This window comes from Sciurus vulgaris (genome assembly GCF_902686455.1).
Source record: "Sciurus vulgaris genome assembly, chromosome: 1".
NCBI lineage: Eukaryota > Metazoa > Chordata > Mammalia > Rodentia > Sciuridae > Sciurus > Sciurus vulgaris.
The window spans coordinates 156,844-184,181 of record NC_136461.1 but is presented as its reverse complement, the minus strand read 5'-3'; the positions used below and the strand labels follow the sequence as shown (position 1 = coordinate 184,181).

General features: G+C 60.1%; 4 protein-coding genes across 6 annotated transcripts in view; 2 read left to right on the top strand and 2 right to left on the bottom strand.

The window, feature by feature from the left end:
- The first annotated feature begins 223 nt into the window (after positions 1-223).
- Positions 224-5,675, top strand: PERM1 (PPARGC1 and ESRR induced regulator, muscle 1). The gene is given in 5 exon segments (XM_079112116.1): positions 224-410; positions 490-1,869; positions 1,871-3,821; positions 4,268-4,390; positions 4,657-5,675. Coding segments are annotated over 4 exon segments (2,682 nt in total). The 5' UTR covers positions 224-410; positions 490-1,356; the 3' UTR covers positions 4,752-5,675.
- Positions 5,676-5,862: 187 nt separating this feature from the next.
- On the bottom strand, positions 5,863-12,750 carry PLEKHN1 (pleckstrin homology domain containing N1). The gene is given in 16 exon segments (XM_079112120.1): positions 5,863-6,228; positions 6,316-6,364; positions 6,625-6,852; positions 7,030-7,170; positions 7,320-7,466; positions 7,676-7,831; positions 7,942-8,090; positions 8,210-8,279; positions 8,875-8,955; positions 9,047-9,178; positions 9,251-9,514; positions 9,517-9,597; positions 9,671-9,751; positions 9,836-9,982; positions 12,363-12,462; positions 12,551-12,750. Coding segments are annotated over 16 exon segments (1,998 nt in total). The 5' UTR covers positions 12,634-12,750; the 3' UTR covers positions 5,863-6,139.
- Positions 12,751-13,469: 719 nt separating this feature from the next.
- Positions 13,470-18,822, bottom strand: KLHL17 (kelch like family member 17; the record flags this gene model as incomplete). Of its 3 annotated transcripts, none has more annotated exons than XM_079111564.1 (12): positions 13,470-14,348; positions 14,515-14,696; positions 14,896-14,969; positions 15,058-15,146; positions 15,549-15,716; positions 15,801-15,945; positions 16,187-16,532; positions 16,639-16,755; positions 17,186-17,407; positions 17,526-17,647; positions 17,731-17,990; positions 18,719-18,822. In XM_079111564.1, the coding sequence occupies 12 exons, from the start codon at positions 18,820-18,822 to the stop codon at positions 14,120-14,122; spliced, it is 2,058 nt and encodes a 685-aa protein (XP_078967690.1). In that variant the 3' UTR covers positions 13,470-14,119. The 3 variants fall into 3 exon arrangements, with proteins under 3 accessions (XP_078967690.1, XP_078967691.1, XP_078967692.1); XM_079111565.1 differs by having other exon boundaries at positions 16,187-16,400; XM_079111566.1 differs by lacking the exon at positions 13,470-14,348 and having other exon boundaries at positions 14,557-14,696; positions 14,909-14,969.
- Positions 18,823-19,717: 895 nt separating this feature from the next.
- Positions 19,718-27,338, top strand: part of NOC2L (NOC2 like nucleolar associated transcriptional repressor) — a 12,270-nt gene continuing 4,649 nt past the window's right edge. Inside the window, exons 1-12 of the mRNA XM_079111548.1 lie at positions 19,718-19,849; positions 19,957-20,112; positions 21,156-21,327; positions 21,411-21,536; positions 22,445-22,562; positions 22,642-22,732; positions 23,831-23,909; positions 24,045-24,155; positions 24,631-24,744; positions 25,469-25,657; positions 25,862-26,001; positions 26,600-26,711. Of these exons, the coding sequence (XP_078967674.1) occupies positions 19,824-19,849; positions 19,957-20,112; positions 21,156-21,327; positions 21,411-21,536; positions 22,445-22,562; positions 22,642-22,732; positions 23,831-23,909; positions 24,045-24,155; positions 24,631-24,744; positions 25,469-25,657; positions 25,862-26,001; positions 26,600-26,711 (1,434 nt within the window). The 5' untranslated portion in view covers positions 19,718-19,823. The remainder of the gene's footprint in view (positions 19,850-19,956; positions 20,113-21,155; positions 21,328-21,410; positions 21,537-22,444; positions 22,563-22,641; positions 22,733-23,830; positions 23,910-24,044; positions 24,156-24,630; positions 24,745-25,468; positions 25,658-25,861; positions 26,002-26,599; positions 26,712-27,338) is intronic.

Sequence of the window (27,338 nt, the reverse complement as noted above, 5' to 3'; positions counted from 1 at the left end):
GGTCACTGGTCAGCATTCTCCGGTCAGTCTGATGTGACCTTGGCTGGCACCAACTCTGGGCCTGGATCTGCACCAGGATGACGTCCCTCACGTAGCTGGAGGCTCCTCAAATGCCATCTATTTGTGGCCTGGGCCCTGACTGGCACGAGTCACATGTGTGCACAGGGATGAGGTATTTTGGGCAGTAGGGGTGGAGCCTGCAGGGCGAGCTCAGCACCATGCTGCCCTGGATCGGGCTGTGCAGACGCCCAGCTCCACTGCCCGGCTGGCTGCTAGACCAGGTAGGACGTGGTCAGCCCTGCGCTTCTGTCCAAGGCACCCAGTGACAGACCCCAGCCAGAGAGGAGGGCTCCAGTCAGTGGGCAGGAAGCCTCTGTGCTCTGGTCTCTGGGCGGCTTTGGCTGAGGACTGTCCCGGCCAGTGACCTCCTGTACGTCTGGGTGTGGCAGTGTCTCACTGAGAGCCCAAGAGCAGACCCCTTGCAGGCAGAGGCTGGCTCTCACCAGCTCAGATCCACTGGGCAGAGCAGGGCCTTGGACAGCTGGGCAAGACTCAGTCAGGGGTGCAGATCCTGAGGATAGCCCAACGGGGCCCTTGGGGTCAGGGTCTCAGCTCTGCTCTGTAACATCCAGCCCAGGTTCTTCCTGCTGACACCTGAGCCAGCTTTGACCTTGGTGAGCTCAGAGGAAGCCTGTCCTAGCCAAGACTGGTGAAGGTCATCGCCTAAGGCTGCTTACCTCCTGGACACGGCAGCCTCTAGTCTGTGGCCAGCTGCCAGTTAGAGCATACTGGGACAGGCCAGGGCTAACCATCTCGAGGAGCCCTGATCCCTGGTGGGTTGTCCTGGTGCAGTCTGCTCTGAGGGAACAGAGGCAGTCAGGCAGGCTGCTGAACAGGGCTCAGGGCTTGAAGGAGCTGCTGCTGGGGCGGAAACTCAAATGTAATGAACACCAGCTTATCCTCTAATAGCAAGTCACGTTTGATTTCAGGACAGTGGCTGTGCGTCCTTATAACATTACCATTTAGGGATGACTAGGAGTGCTGGTGATATAGCCCATCACATAGAGTGCCTGCCTCGCAAGCCCGAGACCCGGGTTCGAGTCCCCAGCACTGTTAGATTGCAGAAATAGAGATGATTAGGAGACAGAGCGAGTGGGAGCTGGGAAATTTTTTAATTCAGAAGAAAAGATTCTGCTTTCTTTCAGGGTGGAGATGGTGTACCAGGAAGGTGGGGGGAGCCCCTGGGGCGGGCGGGGTGGTGGCCACTTGAGCAGGTTGATGGCCAGAGCCTGCATCTGTGAAGACTCCACCAGGCCCCAAGTTCTGCTGCCTCTCCAGCACCTCTGTTGACCCACAATGGACAACTTCCAGTACAGCGTCCAGCTCAGTGACCAGGACTGGGCCGAGTTCTCTGCCACTGCCGATGAGTGTGGTCTCCTGCAAGCTGGCCTGGCCTCTGGTGACGAGCTCTTGTCTAGTGACATTGACCAAGGGGACAGCAGTGGCAGCAGCCCCCCTGGGCCCCCACTCCTTCTCACTGGGCAGCTTGCTCCCAGGGGGCGGGGCTGCCAGGGCTGTGAAGAGGACGACGACAAGGCCACCCGGCAGCTGGTCAGCAGGTCTCAGCGTGAGCCCGTCCTGGCTCTGGGACCTGGTCAGCAGGCAGCCGGCACGTCCGCACAGTCAGAAGCTCTTCTGCCCCTTGGCTCAGGTGCTGCCCCTCCCAGCCAGTGCTCATTCCTCCCAGGGTCGGCAGCTTCCAGAGAGGAGATGCAGAGGCTCCTGCAGGGCCCGGCCCCCAGCCCCCCTGGTGAGCCCCCTCGGAGTCCTGAGTCTTCTGGCCGCAGCCCCACCTCCCAGAACCCCCCTTGGCAGCCCTGCAGCCCCAGCTCGGAGCCCTGGGCGCAAGAAGAGACGCACTGTGGGTGCCAAGGGGGGAGGTCGCTCTGGAGCCCCAAGTCCTGCTGTTGCCCAGCTGGGCTCCCCACTGCCCACTGAGTCCAGGCCTGTGGAGGGCACTGGACTGGCTGGGTCCCGGGGCAGGGGGCTTGTGGCTGGGGCAGCAAAGCTGACGGCAGAAACCCAGCAGGACCAACAGGAGCCAGACTCCACAGGTGCTCCCGAGCTGGGCTTGAGTCCCCCTGAGCATGCTACCAGTCAAGGGCTAGGATTGGATCTGTCTACACCAGTGCCTGTAATCAAGCAAGGTACAGACCGGATCAGAACAACTCCCAGAGCTGAGCTACACATGGTATCCATATCTGTCCAGGAGACTCATCCAGATGTCTCCATGGCTAAGTCAGATGTGACTGCGTCTACACCTGCCTCCAAGCCTCAAACTGGCATGGGTCTGTCTACACCTGCCTGCCAGACTCAACCCAACATGGGTCTGTGTACATCTGACTCTGAGCCACAAGCTGATGTGGCTCTGTCTACACCTGACTCCAAACTTCAGTCTGATGTGGCTTCATCTATATCTGTCTCTGAGCCTCCACCCTATGTGGGTCTGTCTATGCCTGCCTCTGAGCCTCAACCCAATGTGGCTTTGTCTACACCTGCCTCCAAGCCTCAGTCTGATGTGGCTTTGTCTACACCTGCCTGCAAGCCTCAACCCAACATGGCTTCATCTATATCTGCCTCTGAACCTCTACCCAACATGGCTTTGTCTACACCTGCCTCCAAACTCCAACCTGACGAGGCTGTGTCTACATCTGCCTCCAAGCCTCAACCTGACATGGCCTTGTCTGGACCTGCCTCTGAGCCTCAACCTGACATGGCCTTGTCTGCACCTGCCTCTGAGCCTCAATACGCCCAGACTGAGTCTACACCTGCCTCCACACCAAGCCTGCCTGTGGACCTGCATGCAGCAGAGGTGGATTCTTCTGCTCCTCTCTCTATGGCTCTGCCATGCACGGCTCTGCCTCACTCTGCTTCCAAGGCTGAGTCTGAAGCAGGTGTGTCCACACCTGACCCCAGAGTCTGTGCTGCTGAGCCCTCCTGGGCCCCTGTCCCCCAAGCCGGTTCTGACATGTTGGGGACAGAGGTGATTGTGCCTCCTGGGGGACCCCAAGAGAAGCCCAGAGAACAGCCTTCTGCAGGGGTCCCTGGACCCCCTGAGGATGAGCCCCCACCAGGCGCCATGCAGGCTCCCAAGAGGAAGAAGGTACGATTCTCCATGGCAATGCCCAGCCTGGAGGAGCTGGGGTCAGCAGGGGCCGAGGGCCCGCCCTCGCCAGTCACAGCCCAGCCCTCAGCCCTCAGAGTGGCAATGGGGGGCCGTGGGGGGTCTGCAGCCTGGGACGCTGTGGCAGTTGGGCCCCGGACCCCCCAGCCCCGGATCCTCAAGCACCTGCCGCCCCCTGCCCCTTCTGCTTCAGTGGGGCCCGGGCTGGGCAGCAGCTTTGCAATGACCCTCCCAGAGGCCTATGAGTCTTTCTTCTGTGACACCATTGAGGAGGAGGATGAAGGTGCTGCAGAGGAAGAGGCCATCCAGGCCCTGGGTGAAGTCCAGTGGCCCGACACGTGCGAGTTCTTCTTCCGGGATTGCCCGGCCCAGAGGCCCAGGCGCCAGGGGAGCTCCCCAGCCACAGTCCCACCCCTGGGGGCTGAGGCTGCACCAGTGGCACCCGCTGTCGACCTGGTGCCCATCTCCATCCCAGAGGCCTATGAACACTTCCTCGGGGAGGAGGGGCTTGGCGGTGTGCAGCCATCGGCTGCCTTTCTCCAGCTACGGACCCCGGAGCAGGAAGTCGGGCCTGGGACCTCGCCTGAGCCCAGCCCAGCCACTGCAGAACAGCTCAGCCTGGCAGTCAGGCAGGCAGGTGCGTTTTGCTCAGGCCCCATGTCTGTCCAGGTCCTGGGAACACACTGTCCAGGGAGCCCAGCCAGAGGGACTGGGGGTGGGGGTGGGGCGTAATCCTGGGTCATCAGCGCATGGGGGGGCGGGGGCTTGGGGACCTGTTAGAAGGGAAGGGCAAACTCCCAGGCATCCCAGAACATAGTCCACATGGGGCAGCCCAGGCTAGGCACCATGGCCATTCTGGGGTTTGACCCGAGTCCAGGCCCAAGTGCCAGGAAAGCCACTCTCCAAAGCACCTAGCAGGGTGGGTGCTGGGACTGCTCCCACTTGGGCCTTAGTGGGATGGGCACTGGGGGCACAGATGATTCTTAGGACCTAGGACGGATGTGTCTAGGGTACATGTGTCCCAGGGTGGACATGACCAGGGCAGGTGCAGCAGACCAGCTCTGGTGTATTTCTCTCTCCTAGGGGAGCTCTGCCGTCCCCTGGCCGTCCCCTTCAGTCAGAATGACATGTGCCTGGTGTTTGTGGCCTTTGCTACCTGGGCTGTGAGAACCTCAGATCTACACACCCCTGACGCTTGGAAAACAGGTGTGGGCCCTGGGGGCAGAGGGGGCTGGTGCCTAGGAGATAGATGGAGGGGCCTTCTTGTCCCACCTCAGCTGCTGGGCCCGGAGGGAGGAGGTGTGCACAGGACGCACAGGTTTCTCCCTACTCTGCTTTCTCCCTGCTGACCAGCGTCCACCTAGTTGCTCTGTCCTGCTGGCCTTGTCCTGCCCTTTGAGGACTGGGTCATGTGGGCAGAAGGTGATGACTGGCAGGAGCTGGCACCAGGAGACCTTGTGCTTCTCTTTCAGTCTTGCTGGCCAACATTGGCACCATCTCCGCCATCCGCTACTTCCGCAGGCGGGTGAGGCGAGGGCGCAGTCGCAGCCCAAGTCCCACCTCCTAGCAACCAGACCTGGGCCACAGGGACGCAGGACAGAAGACAAGCATGTGCCAGGAGGTGCTGCCCTCCTCCTTGCCCTTGACCCCGTCTTCGAGGGCGTCCAGGAGGGAGCCAGTGTCCGTGGGGCTGGCTCCCTTGGACTTCACCTAAGGCACAGCCAGGGGCTGAGGCTGCTCCCCTCTCCTTAGAGGGAGGAGATTTGGAATTCGGGGGGGGTAGGGACTGAGCAGGGAACTGGTTAATAGGGTACTGGATCAGCAAATGAAAAGCACAAGGCACCCAGTTAGATTTGAATTTCAGACATGCAATGTTTGGGACATACTTAGACTAAGAAATTATTGTTGATCTGAAATCTAACTTAACTGGGCACTGTGTTTCATCTGGTCACACGAGGGAGGGGTGAGTGGCAGGAGAAGATACTGGAAGAATTAGGAGTGGCAGAGAGGGGCAAGGCTCTGCTGGGTTTTGGGTAGGGTCCAGATGGGGATGCTGGGTGCTGTAGAAGCTGGGGGCATGTTCTGGGGCATCTGTCCTGCTCACAAGAGCCTCTCTGAGCCCTGAGGGACTGTGGTCAAGTCTGCCTGCCTAAATGCTTTCAGTGGCCGTGGCAGCCCCCATGTCGGGGGGTCTATGGGCTGCATCTGAGGAACCCTGGATGAGGGTGCAGGCAGAACTCAGTCCTCACACATGAGGACGTGGCTCCTGAGATTTTTGCTGCTCCCGTGGGTCAGCTGGTGTGAGGGCTGAGGTCAAGAGCAGTCAGAGATGGGGTGGGAAGGTGAGTGAGGGGCCCGAGGTGGGTGGGGGGTCTTCCCAAGGCAAGTACGCACAGGGTCTTTGGGACGGTGGAAGGCACCCACTGCATGGTGGAGGACACAGGTAGACAGCACCAATAAAATCTCCTCTCTCTTATTTCCGGTATCAGTGTCTGACGGCCCCACCCGCACACCCAAATGCTGACCCCACCCCTGAGTGCCTTGCCTCTGATGCTCACACCTCAAGACCTGGGCCTCATGCCCCCACTCACACACAGACCCTGCCTGACCTAGCCCTCTGCCCTGCACGTCCATGCGGACCCCAACTTCCAGGTCAGGGCCCCTCCCCAAAGGCAGAGTTGAAGGATGGCCCTGAGCTGTCCAGCGCCTCCCTGAAGACCCTTGCTGAGCTGTGACCAGCCACACAGCCAGGGTGTCCTTAGGGATGAGGTGCCTACTTCTAGTCACTCCAGCTGCCACCCGTCTGCTCTCAGGTCCTGGAGACACCTTGACCCTGGGGTCAGACCCTGGCTGGGCATTTGGGCATAGGTTGAAGGGGCAGTCGACTGCAAAGTCTGACTTCAGGGTCAGAACTGGTCAGATGTGGTTCTAACAAGCAGCCCTGGCCAGGGGCCATCAGATCCACTGGATGAGTCCCCCCTCTGCCTCAAGCCTTTTGAGCTGTGGCCGCTTCTGGTGGGAGGGAGATGAGGTCTTGTCACCACCTGGTGGGGAGGGCAGAGACCCATCAGTCTACAGGAGGCGACACCCTGTTTCTGACTTACCCCCAGGGAGGCAGAACCCTCACTCACCTGAGGGAGGCAGCAGAGGGCTGGGTGGCCCTTCCGTGGCAGTGGAGACCTGGGAACCCCAAACCACAAGTCTGAGAGCAGGGCAGAGCCCGGGGAGGTGGCATGGGATCAGCCTGGGATCGACCAGAACCCTCCCACCTTACCTCTTGGTCCCACTCTCCCTGCCATTCCCTGTCCCTGTCCCTGGTCTCTGCCTGCCTCACGTTCTCCATTTCTCTCTCTTGCTCCTCAGTCCCAGGAGGCCCACCTAGCACCCTCTGGGCCCAGGGGCTGGGGCCTCCTCCTACCAGGGTGGGGGCTGCTACTCACAAGCTGAGGGGCATCTGGGGGCTGTGCACCCTGGCCCTTGATGGAACCCCGGTGTCTCCGAGAGGCTCGGGGCTGCAGGACGCCTTTCCTGGAGACCAAGCGGGGACCAGGGGAGCCGGGGGAGCCGGGGAGTCCAGAGCAGGTATTAGAGATGGGCACGGACACAGGGACAGAGGGGAATGGGCTGGAAGGCTCCGGGCCAGCTGAGCTCAGTACTGCACCAAGGAGCTGCCAAGAGAATGTGGGTTACTTGAGGCCCTGGACAGGGGCCACCATGGAGCACAGGGACTCCTGCCCCAGGAAGCCCCTCAGCCTCCCATCACAGCCCGAGCAGAGCTCGGGCTTTGGCATCTCCCTGACTTCAGGTTGTGGCACAGCCAGCCCTGTCACCAGCAGGTGACTGACCTCATCCAGGCCCCTGACATCTGTGATCCTGCGATGGGAAGTGGCTGGTGGGGTGTAGGGATCAGCATACAGCGGGGAGTGTGGTGCCCCCAGAGGGTGCTCTGGGGCCTCTGGGCCGCATTCCAGGCCCAGCCTGCCCACCTGCAGGAACAGGTAGAAGAGACATAGTCCTTGAGTCAGAAGCAGCAGAGCCTCCATGAGAGAGGCCTCGGGGGTCCAGGCCCAGCCAGGCTGAGACACCAGGCCAGGGAGGTGGGCAGGAGGGAAAGCCACCTGGCAGGCCGGGTCACCTTGGTCAGGTCCAGATGTATGTGTGGTGGTGCAGCAGGGCCAGGCCGCTCCCCTCGGGCCTGGCCCCTGGGGTACCGGCTGCTACGCCTCAGCTCCGCCCTCTGTCGGCCAATGCTGGCACAGTCAGGGCTGGGATTGGGCTGGTCCTGTGGGCACCAAGCGCCTTTCAGAAAGTTCTCTAGGCCCTTTCCCACTCAGTTCTCTGACGTCTCACGGCACTCGCTGCAGTCTAAGTCTCCCCGCAACCGAGGAACCAGGGTCCAGGCTCAGGGTGCGAGCTGCGGGACCCAGGCTCCCCAGCACACAGACGCCTCATGCTCCTGCCCGTCCTCCTCAGCCATCCCCAGAGACTCACAGGGGCAGACTGGGCAGGTGAAGAGCAGTCTGCAGTGCAGGGCACCGAGGACTCAGGGAGGGAGTAGCTGGTGCGGTTGGAGGGAGGTGCCGGGCACCCTGAATCCCAGCTGGTCCGTCCATCTGAGGAAAGTGAGCCTCGGACAGCACCTGTGACCTGGGCAGTCGGGGCATGAGTTGGGTGGTCATCCCTCTCCCCACCCAGCACATCTGGACCCACCCCTCTGTCCTCAGGGCCTGATCTGAGGTACTCCTGCTGCCCCTCACCTGTGTGGGCCCCTGCAGGCCTGGGATGCCCGCGGGGTGGAGGAGCAGAGGGCCCCCATCCCTGCGGGAGACAGCCTGGAGGCAGAGCAGCCAGTGGCAGTAATCCTCATGACTGGCACACACCACCCGGATGGTGTGGATGAGTCGTCCTGCACACAGAATGGGGGGGCGCCAGCACAGGCACACCCCACAGAGCTGGGGCATCCACCAGGCTCATACCCACTCCCAACGGCCCCTAGACAGGGGCAGAGTCTGCGTCAGGACTCACCTCCTATCAGGAAGGAGCGGGTCTGCTTCTCCTCCAGGTTGATGTGGACGGCGCTGAGTGGCAGCTCCCCCTGTGGGGCAGCGAGTGAGGCCTGGGCCTTCCTGGGAGCAGCCCCAGCCCCTGCTTGATCCCATCCCTCCATCTTGTCCTCCCCAGCTGGGCTGAGCACCTGGACAATCCAGCTCCGAGGCCAGCTCCCTGAGGGAGGTGGAGCAACTGATGTCTGTCCTGGGGGTGTCTTGACCCAGACCTGCTGGTGGGCCTCACCAACCCATACAGCAGATGGGGACAGGCCCCCCAGGCAGGGAAGCCCCTGTGTGTCTTCCTGAGTATACACCAACCACATGCTCACCTGCATATGCACACATGCCCCTCAGGCAGCAAGGGCATCTGCCAATGACTCCCAGGAGTGGCCCTACCTCATGCCACCTGCTCAAGGGTGATGGTCTGGCTGGTGGCTGAGGACCCTTTAGGATGGGGAGAGTGCTCCAGGGAGGGACTTTCCCACCTCAGAACTGAGACTAGACTGACCGGGCAGTGGGCCAGATGGGCGGAGCCCTGTGGTCTGTCCCAACAGGCCCTTGACATACAGGTTCCTCCCAAGTCGCCACCCCCACCCCACACAGCATGCCTCCCTGGGCAGGTCCACCTCAGGGAGGGCCCACCTTAAAGGCAATCCCGTCTGGTTCCTCAGAGAAGATGGCCAGGGATGTTGGGTACAGGACCAGGAGGCGATCCCACTGCTCCTGCGAGGGGTCAGAGGACAGCATAGGTGGGGCTGGGCACCCGGGGCTGGTCCCACCTCTCCTGCACCCTCCTCACATCCCTCCCACCCACCTGTGAGGGCAGGTGCTGCAGCTTGACCCTTGAGGCACAGATGGCACTGCCCACTGATTCACACCCAGATGCCCTCCGCAGCCAGGTCAGATGGCGCTGCAGGGACCAGGGGAGCTCATTCCCTGCGGGGGCCTGTGGAAGAGGCTGTCAGGGTAGGCTGGAGCGAGAGGGTGGGGAGGGGGCTTGCAGGTTCCTGCTTCTGACCTGCGGGGGTGCAGAGTGGCAGCGCCAAAGTCCCCCCAGGAGGGCCATCTGCTTTTCCAAGTGGTAGAGCCAGCGGCGGAGCTCAGCTTCACTGGGGCAGAGGACGAGGAGTGGGGCAGGCAGTGGGCCTGGGGGTGGAGGAACAGCGTGGGCTGAGATGGGCCCAAGCTTGGAGTCCCAGAGTCCAAGCAAAGGTCCCTCTCTAAGGGCTCTGCACAGATCCATGGCCCTGGCTGGGAGGCACCCTTCTAGGAAGACAGTGTCCTCCACACACCTGTGATCTGGAAGCCATGCTCTCTGGTCCCCTCGAGTGGGCAAATGCTCAACTCCATCAGCGGCAACAGCCCCTGCCAGAGAACAGGTAGTAGGGGCTGCAAGAACTCCCAGGGGCCTTGCCCCCACCCTGCTCAGGCCCCTTACTTGGAATGTGAGTCCTTCAGAACCATGAGCCTGGAAGTAGAGGTGGGAGGGGAAGAGCTCCAGGTAGCAGTCGCTGGTATCCTGGGGAGAGCAAGCGCCTGTCTGAGGGACTGAAACAGGCAGGCTGGTGGGTATTGGTCCCTGAGCATGCCCCTCAGACCCTACCTGGCTGTGCTGGAACCGCAACTGGACTTTGGCATAGTGTACCACCTTGCCCAGGTTCCTCACCGGCACCTTTCGCCGCCCCTTCTTGAACACACTCAGGATTGGCTGCTCCAAGTTCTCTGGTTGACTCTCCAGGCCTGGGAAGTCCTAGGGGAGCAGAGCTTGGGGAGTGGTCAGATAGGACCAGCAACCCCAACCCATTACTCAGTCACCCATATAGGCCTGACCGGTCCATGCAAAGTCACACTATACACAGGCAGATGTGCACAGCCTGTCCATGTGGAATGGTGGCAGAATGCACAACACACACACACACACACACACACACACACACACACACACAGAGCTCCTCAGTCTATGCTGTCTGGTCTAGCAGTGGACAGAGAAGTTGGGACTCAGTGGAGTCAAACCTTATCTTCACCACCTCCTGGCCCTGCAGATCTGTTTTGTTTATTCAATCTCCCCAAATTTTTCAAAGGTGTTTTGGGGTGCCTGGGTGAGATAGTGCATAAAACCCAGCCTTTCTTCAGTGTCAGTTGGTAAATGTTTAATTTTACTATAAATAAAAACAGACAAAAAACCCCCAAGCCCTGATCTGTAACATCCACCAATTTCCTTGGTGTACACATTCCCACTAGCCTGCTTGGATACCGGCATGATTTCTGGGTGCTCAGGTGCTGGTTGTTCTCGCACATTGAGCACAGGCCTCAGGCTCACACACAAAAATGGCAATGACTGAGGTTTCTCTGTGACCTGTTCCTGAACTCTTCTTCCCTCCCTTTCCCTTGAATCAGGCACATGTCTGACTTGGGCTATTCCCTCTGTTGGGGCCACTCAGCCCTGACTCCCCACTTTGTACCCTTGGGGGCTTTGCTCAGTTCTCACCTTTTCCTTGGCTACACACCCTTCTAAAATTCCAGCCCTTCCTGTTCTGCTTAGCTGCCCGACCACAGTCTGAGTGTGGGGCAGTGTCAAAGTGCAATGCTGAAGGGAGGAAAAGAGGGCCAATGTCCACACAGCACTTAGCTAGTCCTAGCAGAGCGTTCTCTACGGATGGGGGCTGTGATCTCAGAGCAGGGGCCAGACAGAAGACAGGTGCTAAGGGGCTGGAGAGGGCTGTGACCCACCAGCTTAGGGGTAAATTCTATTGGGGGTCACATTTGGGTCACTTGCAGGTCTGCTGTGTCCTGGCAAAGCCAAGCTGCCCCTTGGGCAAGCCCAGGAATGTGAACAGACAGAACACAGCTCCCCCGGCTTCTCTGCCTCTGGGTGGGGCCTCCTGCACCCACACCCAGTGTGGGAACTGATTCCAGTGACACCCTCAAAAAAATAGGCCATGAATCTGTAAGGGCTATGCCAATGGTCCTGTGGGCCAGGCTCAGACCTGGGGCCTGGGGAGGGCAGCTTAGAATTCCAGTAGGGCTGGAAGCATGGGGACTGTCCAAGCCTGGCCAGAGGCCCTCCTTGGCCCCATCTCCTAAGGCTCAAGGGGTCCTGCTCCTTCTCCAGGGAGGACCACTAGGGACACCATGGCTTAGGGGACTCCCTCCAGGGTCACACTGCCTGTCCTGGCCTGAACAGTCAGGGTCCGAGATGTGGCCGCTTCCCTGAGGCAGACTGGTTTCTGAAGCCAGCAGCTGACTGCCCGAGCTCGGGACCTTAGACAGGGAAGAGGGGATGACACAGGGTCCCCGTCTGGTGGGGCAGGGCGAAAGGTAGGTTCTGGGAACCCATGCCAGCGGCTTCAGTCCTGGCTCAGAGTCACAGGTGTCCCCCGGCAGAGGCTCCTGGTCCTCTTCACAGAGCGGAGCCCAGTCACCCTCTGGGCATGGGCCCCAGGGAGGGAGCTGCAGGCTAGGTTCTGCTCAAACCAATGCTAGCTATTAGGAAAGGCGGCTGGGGCTTCTCCTCTCAGTCGGTCCTCAGCCTCACCCCCAGTTCCCTCAGTGAGAAGTAGCCTAACAAGTGCTTGGTGTTCGCTTCCTTCCTGTGCTGTGGCAGGGCGCACCCGCATAGGTAGGGCTGCTGTGGCAGCAGGTCTCTTCTTGTTAAGAGACCCCGAGTGAGAAACTGGGGCCTGCTGTAGGTGGCCAGCAGGCTCACAGTCGCCTGAAGCCCTTTACTTTCTCAAGCACCATCACCCACAAGGCTGCAACACAGAACAGCGTGCGCCCAGCTCGGCGAGCGGAGGTCTAGGCCAACCCCGCCTACCTCCGCGATGCCGGCGAACCTGCCGAGGCCCCGCCCAAGGGCCAGGCGCGCGGCTCGCCACTGACTCAGGGCCAGTCTGGGTTTCGTTCTGGGCCAGACTTTCGGCGGATGAACTCCCCAGGGCGGGGCAGTGTCCACTTCCTCACCTCCCTTTGAATCTGAATCCCCTGGGCTGACTGGGAGGACCCTGAGCTGTGCGAAACTGCGACGCACAGAAGAGAGCGCAAAGCCGCACTCGGACCCCAGGCCCAGCGACAAATGAGGGCCTCGCCACCGCGGGCGGCTGCCGCTCCGGCGGGGCACGCCCTCGGCTCACCGTCCCAGGGATGTAGTAGAAGAGCTTGTCTGCTGCGGTGTCCCCGTCCGGGCCGGCCTCGGAGCCGAACAGGCTCGCCAGTTTCCTCGCGCTGTCCTCTCTAGGATGAGGGAAAGGGGTTTGGGGCTTGCCCCTCGGTCGGGTCGAGGGAGACCTTGTGCCCGGGTGGCTGAGGTCGCCCCTCTCACCTATTTGCCTTCAACGAAGGTTTCCTGGAGAACGAGGCCCGCAGCCTCCTGGGGGTCTGAGGGACGCAGTGGCTGTTCCCCATAGGTGACGGCGGCTGGCTTGGACCGGGCCGGTAGGCAGGTCTGGGTCCCTAGGTCCGGGAACCTCTTGCCCGCGCCTCCCGCGGCGGGCGGGACTGTGGGAGGTCTCGCGCCTACTCAGGGGTGCGGGGAGGAGCCTTTCTGGGAGGGGCTTGGCTCCACCTGAGCCCAGCCTCCGGATTTACCTGGGTTCTCTGATGAGGACAAGAGCCCCACTTCAGCCTCCAACCTACTGGAAGGGCCAGTAACGCCTGCTCTGCGGGCACCACGCCTGTCTGTGTTCAGGCTGGGAGTGACTGGGCACTGAAGAGCAGAAATCCAGTGACCTCCCCTTCTAGTTGCCCACCCCCCAACCTGAGCACATATCCTGTTTTCATGCTAATCCCAACTGGTCTGAGTCACTAGTGACTGTCCAAGTGTGCTCACCCTTAGCCACTGAAGCAGGAGTTTACAACATTTTGGAAGGGGAAGACAGAAGCTTGGGGCCAACCCTCACTCCAGACATAAGTCAGTGTCCCCAAGACTTAACCAAATGCAAGAAGAAGGTCACTCTTCTCAGGTGCCCACACAGTAATAGCAGAGTGGAGGGCCTATCCTCCACAAGTGACCCCCCACCCCAGAACCTGCAATGTGACAGGGATTTCTCGACTAGGTTGGTAGCTCACCTCTGCTGGCCCACAGGAACCCCTGCTCCACCTGGATGCAAAAGTGCTACCCAGACACTGATGCTGCATCTCAGCCAGGCTATACACTTGTTCACAGACCCTCACACCAGAGCCCAGACGTGACCCCAGGCTGTGCTGCACCTCCACAAGGCAAAGGGCTAGAGATGGACCACTCAGTCTCCGGCTCAGGGAGCCCAAGAAACATGTTTATTGTTCAAGTTGGTTCATATTGCTGAGTAGGGACTCAGTGCACGTGCCCCAGCCCCATGTGAGATCCAGAAAAGACACCACCCTGCAGACACAGGACACAGGAAGGGAGTCTTTGAGCCCTTCCTGGGGACAGCCCTGGCTGGGCCAAGTAAGGGTAGTGTGCAAAGTGCAGGCTATGTGTCTGCATCTGTTTGAAAACCCCTGCCCTGCTCTTGCTCTGACTCTGGCTGCTGCTGTGCACCTGACCCAGGGTCTACAGAGTCCGCACTGGGCCACTGACCTCTCTCTAATGGTGGGAGGACACTCAGAGAGTAGCTTGGTCCCCTGTGCACAGGAGAGCCAACACTTTGAGAGTAAACATATGAACTGGTAACTGCAGCAGTGGTCATCCATCAATAAATAATGAATCAATAAATAGGTGAGTAAATAAATAAACAGCACACACATAGAGGAACGTGGAGGAATGAACACAGAGATGTGGACAAACGGTGCAGGATGTCCCTGGTCCACGTGTCCCTGACACGTGGCAGTGGAGAGGGAAGTGCTGGGGTTGACCCGAGGGGCTTAAGGCATGAGGGAGGCTGCAGGGCCTCTCTGTGGTCAGTGCTGTGGGTCAGAGGCTGGTGGAGGACACGGACAGCGTGGGCGAGGATGGCGGCGGGAAGTTGAGCAGCTCCAGCACGGCCACACCCACACTGCTGCGCCGCGTGAACATGCAGGACGCAGCCACCCACTTGTTGGTCCTTGGGTTGTACTTCTCGATGGAGTTGAGGCTGGAGCTGCCGTCATTGCCGCCTACAGCATACAGCCATCCATCCATGGCCACCAGATCGTGCGTGCTCCTGGGGATGGGCAGCCAAGTAAGTTGTGTGGGTGGGACCATAGGAGGAGCCACGGGGTGGGGGCGGGGCAACAGGAGGAGCTGGGGGCGGGCCTGGGGAGGAGCGCTTGGTGACTAGGGGCCTGACCAACTGTGGTGGCCAGAGTGGCTCAACCTGGCCTGCGGACCTGCGAATGTTCATGGGTGCCACGCTTTCCCAGGCGCCGGCCTTGGGGCTGTATCTCTCCACTGAGTTGAGGCAGCTGGTGCCGTCGTTACCCCCGGCCACATACAGGGCACCCTCCAGCACCGCCACGCCTGCAGAGCTGCGTCGGCTAAGCATGGAGGCCACCGGGGTCCATGCATTCACCTGTGGTGGTGAGGCTCGAGTTGAAGAATGACCCGACAAGGGCACCTCATCCATCCCCCTAGACAAACCCTAACTCAGGCAGGGTATCTGTGAGACGGGGTGGCTATGGATGACTGGCCCTGCGGGGCACAGGTGGCCAGAGGGTGGGACCCCCAGGCAGCAGGTGGGCTGGGAGACTGCCATGGGGTGCACTATGCACCTGGGGCTCATACTTCTCCACAGTGGCCAGGTGTGAAGAGCTGTCGTATCCACCCACGGCATACAGGTTCCCATCTGCGGAAGGCAATATACCCTGGTGCTCCTGCTGGGTGGGGGGGTGCAGGCAGGAGGGCAGGCACCACAGGAAGGCCCTTTCACCCACCGAGTGTGGCCACGCGCACATATCGCCTTCGGGTGCTCATGGCAGCGATGGATGTCCACGTTCCCGTCAGGGGGTCATAGCGTTCAGCACTGTGGGCACCAGACCGCTGCTGACCCGCAGCCACAACAGAAAGGTCATCGAGTCCTAAGACCTGCCCTCCCTCATGGAACAGCTGAAATCCCAAGGTAGCCATGAAGGCTCTGACCTTAGAGTCCTACCATACTGGATAGCAGGACCTGCTGGGTGGGCATGGGTCGCTGCCTGCCTGGGCCCAGCTCTGCACTGGAGGAGAGGGCCCCAGGAGGGAAAAGGGGTGAAAAGAGACCAGGCCTGAGAACTGTGTGGCCCGAGGTGAAGAGGCTGTGGGGACCCTGGTGGCCTGAGCAGGCGGGACCCTTGCCATTACCCCATCAGACACGACTTGGTACAGCCTCACCTCCTGCTGCTGAGCCACCCTGCAGGGCCACCGGGGCCCCAACCCCAGCTACTACCTGTTGAGGCAGGAGGCCCCATCGTAGCCACCAGCTGCGTACAGGAGCCCGTGCAGGGCAGCTACCCCCAGGCAGCTGCGCCTTGTGCCCATAGACACCTCAGGCTGCCACGTGTTGGTCACGGGGTCATACGACTCCACGGTAGCCAGGTCTGAGGTCCCGTCATAGCTAGGAGAGGGATCCACTACTGGTCAAGGAAGTCGTAGCAGGCACGTGCTGAGCCCCAGACCCAAGCCTGGCCTCCATGCTTACCCGCCCACAGCATACAGCCGGTTTCCGACAGCAGCCACTCCCACTCGGGCCCGGCGTGTGGACATGGAGGCCACCACATGCCAGCGGTCAGTTCGAGTGTCATATGCTTCACAGTCCCCATGGATGGCAAAAAGGCTCCCGCCACCTAGGGAATGGGAGGACAGGATAGGAGCAGGGGCCCTGGGAGGCAACCAGTGAGGGTCCAGCATAGCCTAAGGGCGAGAGTATTGGGGATCTGGGGATAGGTTACACTCCACAGGGTCTGGAGGGAGGCCCCTGGATGGAGGAGGAAGGAGCATAACCAATATGGTGGACTGGGCTTGTGTTGGGTGTCGGGATGGCAGCTCCAGGCAGGGGTGTCAGGGAAAGGGGCCAGACAGGCATACCCACGGCAAAGAGCACAGGACCGGCACCCTCACAGCGCCGGGGCCGTGTGCGGCTGGTGCCCAGCACACCCCTCTGCTCGGGCAGCAGGTGGAACTTGAGGGCCTCAATGAGCAGGTCCTTGCAGTCGGGGTGATGCCTCACCAGGCTCTCAGCATCCACGTGGCCCAGCAGGAAGTCGCGGCTCAGCAGGGGCAGCCTCACACACTTCATCAGCTGGGGCAGGAGTGCCAGGGTCAGGGGACCCTCAGGCACACTTGCCCCAGGGCCGAGACCCTGGCTCAGATGCCCGTACCACCTGTACGATGGGTTCTTGAGACAGATGCCTGCACTGCCCCCATGGTGTCCCTGAACGGGAGAGGCCAGGGACTCCATGAGGCACACCCAGGTTTCAGCCACCACCGTCCCTCCCTAAAACCATGGGGGGGGGGGGGGTCCTTAGGCCTGGCCTTACTCTTGGAACATGCTGCCTCCGAGTGTCCACGTCATGTTTGACCCAGCTCAGGACTGCACGATAGACATCTTCTTCTGAAGGCACGTTCAGGCTGTCACTAGAGACCAATTCCAGCACCTGGGGACAGGGGTCCTCAGGCTGAGATCTGGGGAGGGTCCTGTGAGTCCAGGGAGTCCCCTGAAGGTATCTGGGAGGGAGGGTCTGGTGGTGGTGGTGGGGTCAGTATTCCTACAGGGAGGGGCCCAGCAGGGTCAGGAGCAGTGGATTGGTTCCTGGGGTGGCCTAGATCCAGAATAGTCTCAGGGACATGGAACCAGGACCAGGGATCAGGAGCAGAGGCTGCTAAGGCAAGATGGGGCAAAGAGTCAAGGCAAAGACCTGGGTGGAGCCAGGAGCTGGGAACAGGGTTGGGGGTGCCAGGCTAGAGGTCATAGGGTGGGCATAGGTCAGAAGTTGGGAATGAGGCCTGGGGAACAAAGAGCAAGGGGTAAAGGAGGGTGCTGGGGGTGGGACAGGACAGGTTTGGGGGGCCCAGTGGGCAGGTTACCTGCTTCAGTGGCAACAGCATGAACTCCTCCGTCTTGGCCACGTCCACGAAGTGCTGCAGCACATACCTGTGTGCCGCCTTGAGCAGGTCACTGCACGAGTGTGTGTCGGCAAAGCCCCGGATACCCAGGCAGTTGGAGGGGTCCAGCTGACTCAGCAGGAACTTGCAGCAGGCATCCCGGACGCCATTCAGCTGTAGCAGGCTGGCAGCTGGGAGCAGTGTCTGTGGAGATGGGGTCTGATGGGAAGGGGCCTGGGCTGCAAGAGTAACTGGGGAATGGAGAGAGGCCCGTGAGAGGCCAGGGCATGGGGAGACCTTGGCAGGAGGCACACTGCCTCACCTGCACGTTGCCCTCGCCCACCACAATCTCAGCGGTATATGCAAACTGCACCAGTTGGTCCAAGGCCTGAGGGTCGATGTCATGCAGCGTCACATGAGTCTGGCGGCTCTCGCTCATCTCATCTGTGGGGACAGTGGTCAGGCTGGTACCTGCCCTGGGAGAGCTACAGAGAGCCCCCAAGTGCCACCCAGACTATGGTACTTGCTTGTGAACATGGCGTGGAAGTAGGGGCTACAGGAGGCCAGCACCACCTTGTGTGCACGGATCTCCTTGGCGGCCACATGCAGGACGATGTCACACAGGAGGCCACGCTGCCGCATTCGGCTCATGGCTACGAAGGCATCGTGGTAGTGCCGCTTGGAGTTGTGGGCCACACTGTGGCCCTCGCGACTCAGTAGCTGCATGGCACCCTCCATGGGGGCTGCAGGCCGGGCCTGCCTGGGCCTCGCTCGCTCTGCCTCCGGGCTGCAGATGGGCAGGGCCAGGTCAGGGTTAGTCCTGTATGGGGCTGCTCTCCCACCTCTGTGCCACCAGACTTCTGGGCATGGCCAGCGCAACCAGATCAGCCATCCGACCAGCAATCTAGTGGCTATAACAGCTGCATCAAGGCCGACCTTGTCACTTGCTACCCACCCCCTGCTTCAGGACCTCCCCTCCTGTCCAGCTACCCTAGAGCCAGACCAGACTCTTCTAAGCCTACCACCACTGGGGGATCATCTGAACACTGCTGCCCTGACTGTCCAGCTTCCTGTGCCCACCTCCCTTCTCAGATACCAAGTTCATTCATCTCTGGTCCCCCACGAGCGACAGGTTTCTTCTACCCTCCTAATAGCGGTCCTGCCCTGTCGGGACCCTTCCCATCCCTCAGCAGTCCTGGGAATGCAGGGGGAACCCGGCCAATGCTGCCTGGTTTAAAGAAGACCCCCCTGTCCCCATAGAGCAGGTGGACCTCTCGCCTCCCGCTGTGGAGGGATTCAAGGGCAGGCAAGGGGGTAGGGGCTCTCTCTCCAGGGGTGGACCCCCGCCCTCCACGGCAGTCAGGGCTTCCCAGAACCGCTGCTGCGGCCGAAAGGACGAGGGGCTCGGACTCCACGCGGCCCGGGCCTGCGGCAGCCTTTCGAACGACGCCGTCCTCCCGCGTCCCCCGGCCCCTCCGTCCGTCCTCGGCGCCGCCCGCTCTCCGCCCTACTCACGCCGGCGGCTGCGGCTGCGGCGGCGGCGCCTCGGGCCCCGGCCCCGGGCTGCCGTGCTCCGGGCTCTGCGTCCTGCCGGCCGGGCGCTCGCCCCGCGGCTGCATCAGCTCGACCGCCGAACTGCCGCCGGCCGCGAAGCGCGCAGGACCAGCGGGCGCGACTGCTGGAGGGCTGCTGGGCTGCGGTGGCCCCTCAGCGTCGCGCGCCTGTCCGGCTGCAGCCGCTGTTTCTCGGCGCCGCCCGCCCGGTATCTCGCACTCCGAGAAGGCCTCCAGGATCCAGCCTTAGACCCGGTCCTTCGGGAGTCGCGGCACCCGGTCGCCTCCTCACGAAGCCCTCGGGCCCCGCGTACCGCCCCAGGCGAGACGAGCTCCAGGCTCAGATGACCGGTCACCTGCCGGCTGTGCTGCGGAGGGATTAAGCCTTGCGCCGCGCGCTGGCCGTCCGGTCTGGCCGTACAGGCCCGCGGACCCCACAGACCGGAAGGAGGCGTGCACCCTCTCCGCTCAGCCCCGCACGCCCTGGGCAGAGGCTCGGGTGCGTTTTCCGTGGCGCCTCGCTGCACCGAAAGTGGATGGTGCTGCCAGGGACTGCGGACCGCCCAGCGAGAAAGACACGGGGTTTTTGCTCTGGCCTCTGGATCAAGCGAAGCCTGTCCGGCCTCCCAGCATGGTCTGATTCCCGACGAACTGCCTGTCTGTATCGCTGCCGTCTCTCTTTTGTTTTCCCCACTAGACCCTCGGCTTGTCGTTGATTTGTGTGCTGTTTGTATAGAGGTCTCCGCTGTCGCACGCTTTGTCTGTTGTCAGCGCACTGCACCCGCACGGTTTCCCCAGGTGGGAGCCGTTATTACAGCGTGCCACGGAGAAGAGCGCAGAGCTGGCCCGCGTTCGGCGCCTGAGTGCCGGAGTCGTGCCAGAGTCCACCGGAGGCGCCGAGGGTGCGAACCCGCCCTCCCGCCCGGAGGCCGCAGGCTCCGCGGTCGAGAATCGCAGAGCCAGCGACTGGGCGGGGCGCGGCCGGGGGCAGAGCCGAGTCTGAGGAAGTGCGGCAGCGCGCGGCATTCTGGGGCCGGAAGCGCGGCGCACGCGGTGAGCTCGGCGGCATGGCGGCGGCGCGGGGCCGCAGGAGGTGAGTGGTGGCGGTGTTCCTCGCGGGCGCTTGTGCGCCGGTCTCTTCTCACCCCTATCGGAGGCTGGGGCGAGGGGTTGGCGCCTCATGACCCCGTGACCCCGCAGGCGCCTGGAGGAGCTGACGGTGGACGAGTTCCTGGCCTCGGGCTTCGACTCCGAGTCGGAGTCGGAGCCCGAGGGCTCCCGGGAGGCGGCGACGCGGGAGGCGCGCGGACGCGGAGCTGCGCGGCGCCCGGAGGCAGGCAGGGGCCCCGCGGCCAGGTGAGCCGGCGCTGCCGCCTGGGCGGCGCGCCTCGGGGGCGGGCGCTGGTGGGTGAGCAGAGGTGCGTTTCCGACCTGGGCGAGCTCGGTGTGGGGCGACTCGGTACGCAGCGCGCCGGCGGCGGTAAGGAACCGGCCGAGGGGCCGAGGGGCGTCGGGCGGAGACCCGGTGGGTGCACGCTGTAAACCCGGCTACTCGGAAGGCAGGAGATCCCAGCTCTGAGGCCAGTCTGGGCAATTTAACGACACCCTGTCTGAAAACAAAGAGGCTGGGCTGTAGCTCGGGGCTGGGGCGCTTACCTAGCGTTTGCGGGGACCAAGTGACCAAATTTGGGAGGGCGACGATCCGAATTTTGAGTGACAACCTAAGGGGTAAGCTATGCGGACAGTGCAGCAGGAACGGCGAAGGCCTTGAAGTGGGAGCTTTAGAGGAAGCGGAGTCGAGTGACTGGCAGAAGCGGGAAGGGAGCCGAAGATGCGCCCAGAACGGTGATGAGGGATCAGGTCAGATAGATCTGCCAGTAAAACGGAGAGTTTCTTCCGGGCTAGTGCTGTGAAGCAACGTCATGCGACATTTTTTAAACAAAGTGAAAGGGCCACTCTTGTGTCTGTGCCGAAAAGGATTATAGATGACAAGGGTGGGAACAGAGAGGCTATCGTGATGATTGAGAGTTGAGAGATGTGGTGGTTTGCAAGGAGACCTTGGCGGTTTTGAAGGTATTGCTTATGAGTTATAGGGACAGGTCCTTTGCAGGGACCGCAGTAGAGCAGGTGCCAGCACAGCAGGTCTGGGGAGAGCCCAAGCTGGGTGTCTGTGTGCCCAAGGTGAAAACAGTGGGGAGAGGCTGCTGGGTGTGGAGTCTAGAAGAGAGTTGTGCTTTCTGAAAACAGCCTCGTGGGAACGTCCTGTTTGGTTGTTGACAGCTGCTGTACAGGGAGCAGACAACCTGGTGGCCTCTCTGAGAAGGCCTCAGGTGACTGAGGGGCCAGATGCCTGCCTCACACTGGTTTTCCACTGGGTGTCCTGACCCCTGCCTTCTCAGTGGGCGTAAAGGCTCTGCCTCTGAGCACAAGGACCAGCTCTCTCGTCTGAAGGACAGAGACCCAGAGTTCTACAAGTTCCTGCAGGACAATGACCAGAGTCTACTAAACTTCAGTGACTCCGACAGCTCTGAGGAAGAGGAGCAGTTCCACTCCTTGCCAGATGCACTGGAGGTGAGGACAGTGCAGACCTGGGCATCAGGGCACCTGTGGCTTCTATGCCCTGCCCCAGCTTGGGTCTTCTGTACCTGGTGTAGGAGGCGAGCGAGGAGGAAGATGGAGGAGAGGATGGGGACAGAGTCCCTGGAGAACTGCAGCGGAAGAAGAATGAGTCTGTTCCTGTGACCCTCGCCATGGTGGAGAGGTGGAAGCAGGCTGCAGAGGTGAGAAGCAGCGTGGATTGAACAGCTGGATCCCACACAGACAGGAGTCTGCCCTTGTCTCATTGAACTGCTCATGACCGCATAGGTGGGAAGAGCCCTTCTCTGAGCAGCATGCAATGTCCACCTGTTCTTTCTGAGTGCTATGAGGCTTTGGGCGGTATTCTTCAGTCATTGTCCAGCTTTTCTCTCAAGGGCTCTGCTCCCTGAAGACAGGCCGTTGTGGGTATGTCTGTTATGTGTGTCTTGGAGTAGTCGCTCTTGTTTTGTAGTGTGATGCCAATAGGTACGTTGTAAAGAAAAGGTACTCAGGAGGCTGAGATTGTTACTCAGTGGTTAGGCGCTTGCCTAGCATGTGTGAGGCACTGGGTTCCATCTTGGCACCACATATAAATAAATAAAATAAAGGTTCATTGACAACTAAAATACAAAAATGAAAAAAATAAAAAAAAGAGATATTTAGTCCTAGGGATGTAGGTCAGCGATAGAATGCCTGCCTAGAATGCACGAGACTGGGCTCAGTTTCTCTAGCACTGCGAAAAGAAAAGAAAAAAGAAAAAAGGTGTTTTGTTTGGCTGACAGTCCTGGAGGTGGGAAGTGCAGCAGCGTGGTGCTGCATCATCACGTGGCAGGTAGGACAGCAATCTTGCTCCTCCGACTTGGGACCCTTGGCCCTTTCCCCTGGGGCTCCTGAGGCAAACTCACTCCCCTTCCAGGAGGATCATGGACTTGTCTCCATTTTTGTTGCCAGCACATGACTTAGTGGCCCTGCCCCCCACCTCTGCCCTATTTCTGAGGTTGTGGGAAGGGGCTCCTTTCTCTCAGGAGCAGGTTCTTGGAGTCAGTCGCCTCTTGCTCTACTTTGCGCAACCTCCTGCTCCTCCAGAGTTACTGATCTTTTGTCCCTTTAGCACCTCACTCCCAAGCTGTTCCATGAAGTGGTGCAGGCGTTCAGAGCAGCTGTGGCTACCACCCAAGGAGACCAGGAAGGAGTTGAGGCCTGCAGGTTTCAGGTTACAGACAGTGCTGGTGAGCAGGGTCCTGGGGGCCTGGGTCAGGCTGGCTTGCGCTGTCTCCTGTGAGTGACATCTGTGTCCTTTCCTCACAGTGTTCAACGCTCTGGTCACCTTCTGCATTAGAGATCTCTTTGGCTGCCTCCATAAGCTGCTGTTTGGAAAGGTCCCAAAGGATAGCAGCAGGTGAGATAAACAGGGTGATCACAGCTCTGCTCCACAAGAAAGGCGTTGGCCCAGCTAGGACAGAGGCATGGCAGGGTCAGGCTTTTGGAGGTCCTGAGAGGGTAGGGCATAAGAGGCCTTTGGGGGATGGGGTGGCCCCATTTCTTTCCCGTTTCTTCCAGAAAAGAAATTCTCTGCTGAGGATCTTGAGAGCATGGTGTGTGCTTGGTTTTACTTTTAGATTTTCCTAGGACTCGGAGAATCCAACTTTATCAGGACTCCTTTAAAAGAAAGCAGAAAGGCTCCGCCTGGCTGTCAGCATCAGGAGGGGTGATGGGATTACCTGCACCAGGGCATGGCAGTGTTTGTGTTTGTGTAGGCAGTGCAGACTGAAGGGGTCAGGTGTAGAGGGTGGAGGGCATGCAGTGAGATGAGCAGGCAACAAGACAGGCGGTCCTTGCAACTGACCTTGGGGAGCAGGGCCACCTCCTGGGGCAGATGAGCGGCTCCAGGGGCTCCATAGCTGATGTTGACAAAGGGAGCTGACTGGGCGACTCTCAGGACCCTACCCTTGGTCTGTGGTGCATTCAGCAGATTTCTGAGAACTCTGAATAAACTTTGAGAAACTTGTAGGAACCCAGCTTCTGATGCCAGATGTTCAGTCCAGAAGATTTAAAGTTCTGGAGTTTTAGGCAAAAATGTTTGTGAATGTGCACGTTTGGGTCTTCCCAGGGGCCAGAGCCCAAAGGTCCTGAGTGCTGCTGCAGGTTGTGGTGTGATGGGGCCAAGGGAACCCAGAAGAGGCTGGTGTGTGAGGGAGGCAACTGGGGCAGTCCTTCTGGGAAGAGTAGGACTCAGCACTTCAGAGGGCAGTTGCTCTGCTTTGGCTAAGTGGGTGGTCTGGGGGAAGGGCTGGTGCTGCTTTACTGGGGGTTGGGCATCAGTCTGGGCCACCCTTGAGAGGGTCCTGATAAGCAGCTGTGTCTGTCAGCTGCAGGAAGTCCCTCAGCTTTCTGTGGAGAGTGGTGGGGGATCTTCCTTGGGCAGGGTGTGACCTGGAACAAATGGAGGCAGCTTCAGGTCTAAGGTGCAGGGATGGGGTGGGTGTGGTTTCTGCAGGATCCCGCAGCCGTCCAGCAGTGCACTCTGGGGCAGACTCCGTGTGGACATCAAGGCATACCTGAGTGCAGTCATGCAGGTGCAGTTCCTGTGGGGGAGGAGCATGGAATCCCAGGTCACAGGCAGGGCCCTGGCCATTTCACGTGGTCCAGTGTTTTTTGAGCCTCAGACTCAAATGAATTCAATGCCTCACAGCCCCCTCCTGCTTCCCTAGCTGGTGACCTGTCTGGCAGAAGCTACGGTGTCAGCAGCTGTCCTGCAGCACATCAGCAGCCTGGTGCCCTACTACCTGACCTTTCCCAAGCAGTGCCGCATGTTGCTTAAGGTGGGCAGGCCTGTTGTACTGTGTTGGCATGGCTGGTGGTGTACATAGCCAACCCACAAATACATCCCATTCCTGCAGCTATACTGCAGCTCCTTTTCTCCTCCACCTGGGTTCCTCATCTCAGGCATCCCTCCACCCAGGCAGGCCAGCGTAACTCAGTAATGTGAGAACAGGTCGCACTAAGGCATCTGTGTTCTGTTGTGTTTTGAAAGCTGGAACAGTTGTCTGTTTCTCATGCACGCCTAATGGTAAAGGCAAATTTTCATGGTCTTGCCTCTACAGGGCACAATGCACTGTGGTCTGTATTTTGGTTTCTCTGACCATCATGTTGCTGGCTTTTCCTGATGTGTTTTAGGAAGGGCTATCTCCCAGCAGTAATACAGAAGCCTCTGGCCTGGCTCAGGGAGGCATGTGCTGGCCCTGGGAGTTCCTGGGTGAGAAAGCTGGGGCAGGCAGTGACATCCTCCCTTTCCAGAGGATGGTGGTTCTGTGGAGCACGGGCGAGGAGTCTTTGCGGGTGCTGGCCTTCCTTGTCCTCATCAGAGTCTGCCGGCACAAGAAGGATGTCTTCCTGAGCCCTGTCCTGAAGGTAGTGTGGGCCCTGAGTCTGTCCATTTAGGGTCTGCCTTGGGAATCAGCCTGAGGGTCCGGCAGGCTGCCTTCATGGTCAGTGCCCTTAGCTGGGCCCTGGTGGCATCATGGCTCAGGGAAGACCAGAGTCCTTAGATCACATTCCTCATCAAGTAAGTGGGAGTGCCAGCAGGCACAGGAACCCTCAGCCTCCTGGGCTTTACCTAGACTCTGCTCTACATAGCTGTCCCCAGGGGAACTTCTCATCAGTGCATGAGAACTTTATTCAGAAAGAACAGAAATAGGTCTGGGGTCACAGCCAGCATCCAAACCCTGCTGTTCCACTCCAGGCCTAGGGCGGCCCCCTGTGCACAGGGACCCTCTGAAAGCCCCTGTACCTGCCCAGCGTGCAGCAAGGCTTCTCTGCCTCCCTCCCAGGGCTTTGTCTCCTTACCCGTTGCATAGCTCACTCCCCACCCCCGAGCATGCACATTCTCTGCAGGGTCCCTCTGTACACTTTGGACTTAGTGTGTGCAGGCACACACTTGGGCATGCATAGGAGGCTGAGCATCATCAGAGGCATGGGGAGCTGCGGATCAGTGTAAGGGGGTCTGCAGCCACCTGGCTTAGCTGTGGTTCCCGCTTAAGGCAGCAGCTCCAATAGAAGACGGCCTGTGTGTTGGCAGATGACTTGGAAACAGGTCGTGGGTGCTCGGTGGCTCTGACTGAGATCTCTCTGGCAGCAAATGTATATCACATACGTGAGGAACTGCAAGTTCACCTCCCCAGGCACTCTGCCCCTCATCAACTTCATGCAGCGGACGTTGACTGAGCTGCTTGCCCTGGACCCTAGCATCTCCTATCAGCATGCCTTCCTCTACATCCGCCAGCTCGCCATCCACCTGCGCAGTGCCATGACCATGGGCAAGAAGGTGCACAGCCAGCCCTCCAGACTTGGGTGCCTGACCAGCAGAGGGCCTTGGGGGCTCCCCAAAGCTTAGGCTGTTGGGGGAGACAGCCTAGCACCTTGTATACATGGTGGGTGGTGTGGGTAGGCACCTGCACAGGGGAGGGGCACACTTGGCCACTGCCCTGGCAGGAGGGGCTAGCTCTCAGGTGAGCTCTGCTTTGACCAGGACACGTACCAGTCTGTGTACAACTGGCAGTATGTGCACTGCCTCTACCTGTGGTGCCGCGTCTTGAGTACCCTCAGCTCCAGCGAAGTCCTCCAACCCCTGCTCTACCCTCTCTCGCAGGTGGTCATTGGCTGCATCAAGTGAGTTGGTCAGGGGCAGGTTCCTTGTGTCTCTGGGTCTCGGCAGTCCCTGATGGCCAGGTTAGCTGCATGCAGCACAATGCTCTGAGGGCTGAATGGGCCCAGGCAGAGTGTGAAGGCCTTTTTGGTCCACTGGCATGGGGTTCCTTGTGAGGTGCTCTGTGCCTCTTTGGCCAGGAGGTGGCACCTTTGTCCTGAAAAGCATCCTGAGCCTTGGCAACACTAGACTGGGAGCAGGGGTGGAGGTCCAGCAGAGGAAGCCCTGAAAGCAGGAGTGGGGAGGAAAGGAGGCAGGAATGAATAGCACCCCCACCCATGTTAGAATGTCATTAGGTTGAAGGCTGCACGGGTGTCCCTCCTGTCCCACTGCTGAGCAAGGAAGCAGATGCTTAGACCAGGACTAAAGTCAAGGTGTTTTGTGGTGCCCCGTTCTTGTCTGGGGGAATGTGATGCTACCTCCTGTGGGCATTGTGACTGCTCATCTGGCCGGAGTTGCAGGGAAGCCCCTCCTGGGTGGTAAGAGGCAGTGGGTGGCCAAAGCTAGTGTTGGGTGGGTAACTGAACCTGCCTCTGCCCCTTCCTGCCTTCCCCCTCCCAGGCTGGTCCCCACTGCCCGCTTCTACCCCCTGCGCATGCACTGTGTGCGCGCCCTAACACTGCTGTCAGAGAGCTCCGGCATCTTCATCCCAGTGCTGCCTTTCATCCTTGAGGTGAGTGGGTCATGTCAGGGTGCTTCTGCTCTCTTGGGGGACTGCCTGCCCCTGAGTCTGCTGTGAGGGGTCCAGATCACTCCCCTGAGCTCTGCATGGGTTCATGGAGCACATTCCTCTGCTCAGCACTTTACCTGTTGTCTAAGGTGGTGTCAGTCAGGTGTGCTCTGAGGGGTGGCCTGAGGACACAGAGTTTGCAGCAGGAAACAGACTCTGGCCACATAGGTGTTTGCTTGGGACTGGAGCAGGCAAGAGAGCTGGACCTCAAACCCAGGTTTGTGGTTCCAGAACTTCCAAGGGCCCTGCCTAAACAGCTGTGTGCATGTGAGCACCATGCTGCTCTGAGGGAGGAAGACAGCAGTGTCAAGTTAGGCCTTAGTGCAGAGGATGTTCAGAGACTTGCCGTTTCCAGGTCAGGGAGGAAAGGAAACTGCAGGCCTGTTCCCACTGCCCTCCACTAAAGGAGGTTGCTGTTTGTGCTTTGTGAAGGTGCTCTAGAAGCCATATCTACTTCTGTGTGGCAGCCAGGTGTGATCCCTAACTGCCCAGCCCTGTGTCCTCTCTACCTTGGCACCCTGCTGAGGGCCTCCTACCCTGCCTGCTGGCTCTGGGTGTTCCCCAGTCTCT